Genomic DNA, 4676 nt, shown 5'->3' with positions numbered 1-4676 from the left:
TCCCCGGCCAGCCCATCAATCTCTGCTCCCCGAATCAACGAATAGAAATGACGATCCAAGCGGGATCCATCCAATGAGGGCTCTGTAGGCTCATCAGGTGCCCGTTTCTGACTGGCTAAACAGTGGGCCAGAGGGATGATGGGAATGGAAAGTCCTTTTCTGGCTCTGGAGTCACAGAAGGGTTCTCCGCAGCGTCTACGTCTGAGCGCCCTGCAAGCCACAGGAGAGCTGTAAGTTACTACCCTCGGAGAAGGACGTCCTTTCCTTACTTAAGGTGAGCTAATGTTGAAGGGTAGCGTGTGCCTCTGGATGGCAAGGAGAGTTTTCCAAACAACCATTTCTTTCCCAGGAACGCATTTCAGGGTTTGATTTTGCCTCTCAAGGCAGTTTTACCTGAATCTCGTCACGTTTTCATCAGTGATGTAGCGGGAAGCGTTTTAAATGTCTTCACCGAGCAGATGTTATTCCTGAACTACATCAGTTTGGGACTGTGGTTCTTGTCATGAAATTTCAAATGCGTATGGAGCACACAATTGGCATTCGTGTGTTGGCTCCTCGGTACGAGTGAGATGCGTGTTGCAAGCAGGCAGCGAGATAGCACTTTGTCCCCCACGGGGCCCTGTCTAGTGTTGCACGGCTACGCGCCTCACTTGCAGCCCTGCTAGTGCAGTGAGCTTGGCCCTGAGCTGATTGCGTGAAAGGGAAGGGAGACGGTGTAAGGTGTGCTCCTGCACTGTCTAAACTGCATCCCTTGCTCCCTGGCAGCGTCCACAGGAGTCGTCTTGGAGGGGAGTCAGGATGAGTGCCCAGACGCCCCCCAGACTCGTTGACCTGGCCGGAAGGCACTTGCTGAGGGCCGATGACGTGGACTTTGCTACTCTAGAGAGTCTGCCCACGGAGCTCTTCCCGCCCCTCTTCCTGGAAGCCTTTGGCGGATATCGCACTGAGACCCTCAAAGCCATGGTGCAAAGCTGGCCCTTTGTCCGCCTGCCTCTGGGGGCCCTGATTGACCTGCCTCATGTGGAGCCCCTACAAGCCGTGCTGGAAGCACTTGATGTTCTGCTTGCCCAGAAGGCTCGATCCAGGTGAGTCTGTCATGGGAGCCTGGTAAAATCCTGGGAGACCCAAGGAAGACAGCTGGGGTGAGAGAACGAAGATGGAACGGGATGGGTCAGAGGGTTCTGAAGATAGCAATGAAGAAGCCTTGGTTGCCTATGAGAAATACCTTCTGGTAGCCTAAGGGTGCCTTAAATGAAGGGGAGCCTTCTAGAGTATTCCCCACCTCTTCCCAACCATGCTTAGACTTAGTAGAGTGGGCAATCAGACAGGAAAAGCGGGCAAAGGGGGATGGAGGAACGTGAGGCAGCGAAGAAGAGGGCAAGGCAGCTGGTGACGTCAGGAAGATGACGTTACAGCACAGGTGGGAAGTCTGTTTTCCAAATGGGAGGCTGTTGTTTTTTGGTCTTTTGTTTGATTGTTTGTTTGTTTGTTTTCTTTGTTTGTTTGTTTGTTTTTTATTGTGACTGTGTGGATTTTACTACATCCTTGTCGATCTCCTTCTTCTCCCAGGAGGTGCAAACTGCAGGTGCTAGACTTACGCAACACTGGCCAGAGCTTCTGGAGCATGTGGTCTGGAGCCGGCAGTTCCGGGTGCTCAAGCTCACGAATGGCAGCAGGGCCTGAGCCCAGGTCAACGACAAAGCAGCCCTCGACTCCACTGAAGGTCTTTATAGACCTGTGCCTGAAGAAAAGGACCCTGGACAACTTCCTCAGCTACATCCTTAGGTGGGTGGAGCAGAGAAAGACTTCCATCCACCTATGTTGCAAGAAGCTGAAGATCGTCTCAATGCCAATGGGCAGTATCGTGAAGGTCCTGAGCATGGTGCAGCTGGACTGTATCCAGGAGGTGCAAGTGAGTTGCACCTGGAATCTGTCCACCCTGGCCACGTTTGCTCCTCTCCTGGGTGAGATGAGTAACTTGCAGAGACTTCGTCTCTCCCACGTCCACGTGTCTGCCTTCAAGAAGCAGGAGCACGATCACGTTGTGCAAATTACCTCCCAGTTCCGGAGGCTGGGCCACCTGCGGGATCTCCATCTGGAGTCTCCTTCCTTCCTTGAAGGCTGCCTGGACCAGATGCTCAGGTGAGTGTGGACCACTGGCTAGGTAACTTTAAACACAACATCAGAACGTCCAAAGGACCGTCTCTCCCGTTGCTCTCTCCTGAGGTGAGGTGTCCCACAACCCCGCAAATCAAGGGAGGGGGTGAAACTGATCGGGTGGCGCCTGTGAGGAGGTAGAGAGTATTATCTGGGGTGTTCACATCCCAGAGTTGGTAACGTCCTCTTAACTTGGAGGCATCCATGTTATCATGGTAGAAACAGGTAAGCGAACAGGACACTGAAGTGGGGAAACGACATCAGAGCAGAGCCTGCCTGAAGAGAAGCTCTCTGCTCCCCAGGTTGGTGCCCTCAGTGAACCTTGTTGTAAGTCCGCTGACTGTAAGAGATTGTGTTGTGCTCTAAAGTTGGTTCCTTGGGCACGTCTCCCTAGAGCCTCACCTGGCCAGACATGTAGGATCTGGAGCTCCACCTCGGGCTGAAGGAAGCCTTACCCCAAACCATGTTTAGATCTCATCTCCCAGGCTAATGTTCAGTGACGTCCACACTTGATGGAGATGCTCTGTGGGTCTCCTCACAGCATGTTCTTGCGACCCCATGATCTTCACTCAGCCTCAGAAGGAAGTGGAGTACGTTGTACTCCGCTTGACAGATGAGGAGAGAGTGTCTGTGAGATACTCTGAAGGGATTCAGTGCCACAGTGAGGCTGACAGCCCTCAGACGAGAATGAGACGGGGCAAGTCAGCGTGTGGCCCCTCAGGGGACGGTCAGACTAACATTAGTCTTTGTAGAAACCTTTTGTCTCTCAGCTGTATGCAACCTGGCCCTCGGTTCCCAAGAACTAATTGCTCGGTTTCTCCCCCCAGGTGCCTGAAGTCCCCCCTGGACAGCCTGTCAATAACCAAGTGCTGGCTTAGAGACTCAGACTTGACCCACCTGTCCCAGAGCCCAGGCATCAGTCAGCTCAAGAGCCTGGATCTCAGCGGCGTCACCATGACTGACTTTCGGCCCGAGCTCCTCCAAGTTCTGCTGGAGAAAGTCGCGGCCACCCTCCAGGAACTGGACTTAGATGTGTGTGGGATCACGGACTCCCAGCTGGAGGCCTTCCTGCCTGCCCTGAGCCGCTGCTCCCAGCTCAGGTCCGTCAGCCTGTGCGGGAACCTCCTGTCCACGGCCAGCGTGGAGAAGCTGCTGCGACACACCGCTGTGCTGCCCTGTTTAAGGCAAGAGCGTTTTCCTGCCCCTCAGGAGAGTTACAGACCTCGGGGTGTTCTCCTGGAAGCGAGACTTGCCCAGCTTCGGGCTCAGCTGTTGGAGATTCTGAGAGACTTGGGACATCCCAGGATCATCTGGATAAGCCTCAGCCCCTGTCCTCGCTGTGGTGAGGATGTATGCCATCACATGGAGCCCATTGTATACAGCTGTCCTGCCCCTGCCTAGGGGGTTGCGTCTGTCAGACGCTCTCTTCTGTGCAGCTTGCAACTGAAATCTAGACCTTGGGGACATGATGAAGGGAACAGAGACCCAGCGTTCCAGACATCTGTTCAACGCGAACGGGAAAAGGAAACGTGCTAGGAGGGCGGCAGAGGGTCGTGGTGGTGGTGCACGCTTGCAGGGGGGGAACGATAGACTCTGGGAGGGGACGGGACTTTCATGTACAGGTGCTTTTAGAATCTGATATGAACCTGTGTGCGTCCACGTGGGAGAGCCACGTGTTAGAGTTACTCCTGGGGAGAAAGGAAGTTGTAAAGAAATTGTCGGGGAATATCGTTAAGACATCCCTCATATGTGGAATCCGAAAGGAAATGACACAAAGGAACTTACTTGCGGAAACGGAAAGACTCACGACTTAGAATATGAATTCATGGTTTGTGTGTGTGTTTGTGGGCGGGGGGGCGGGGGCCGTGGGTGTGTGGGAGGAAAGGTTGGGCCTCGAGGGAAGTCACGGACACACCACTGTGTTTAGAGTGGATAAGCACCGGGAACCTTTCGTATAGCTCATGGAGCTCTGCTCAATGGTTTGTGCCAGCCTGGATTGGAGGGCTCATCTGGGGAGAATGGCTACGTGGGTTATCTATACTGAATCCCTTGGCTGTTGACCTGAAACTATGGCAACACTGTTAAGTGGCTATATCCCAGCACAGAATGCTTTCGGTGTTACACAAACACGTCTTTGAAGCAGAGAATTGTCAAGAATAAGGAGATCCTCCAGGTAACCAAACACGAAGGAAATCGAAAATGAGAGTGGATAAATGCACAGATTTCACTTACTGCTCATGTGGTAGAGCCAGAAAATAATAGGACCTTATAAAGCAAATCTACACCAGTAAAAGGGAATTAAATGAAATACAGAACGACTCGTGGAAAATCTACTGCTGTCCTCCCTGACATAATGTTCTGTGTTCAGTTCAGGCCTCATTGATCTCAAGTCACTTATTAAAGAAGGAGAACATGGCACCATGTTGTCCACGGTACAAAACATGACTATTCTCAGAGTTTCCTTATTCTGTGTGGAACATCTCCTTTGTGTGTGTGTGTGTGTGCGTGCGTGTGTGTGT

At 52.6% G+C, this 4676-nt stretch overlaps 1 protein-coding gene across 1 annotated transcript; it reads left to right on the top strand.

Moving 5' to 3' along the window:
- Positions 1-798: 798 nt before the first annotated feature.
- Positions 799-3499, top strand: LOC120859760 (PRAME family member 9/15-like; the record flags this gene model as incomplete). The annotated part of the gene is made up of 3 exons (XM_040235743.1): positions 799-1085; positions 1570-2142; positions 2985-3499. Coding segments are annotated over exons 1-3 (1375 nt in total), but the record flags the coding sequence as incomplete, so codon positions are not given.
- Positions 3500-4676: the final 1177 nt, after the last annotated feature.

Source organism: Oryx dammah, unplaced genomic scaffold (assembly GCF_014754425.2).
Source record: "Oryx dammah isolate SB20612 unplaced genomic scaffold, SCBI_Odam_1.1 HiC_scaffold_2871, whole genome shotgun sequence".
NCBI lineage: Eukaryota > Metazoa > Chordata > Mammalia > Artiodactyla > Bovidae > Oryx > Oryx dammah.
Note: the sequence above shows the minus strand (reverse complement) of the source record. Positions and strands in the feature narration are given on the sequence as shown.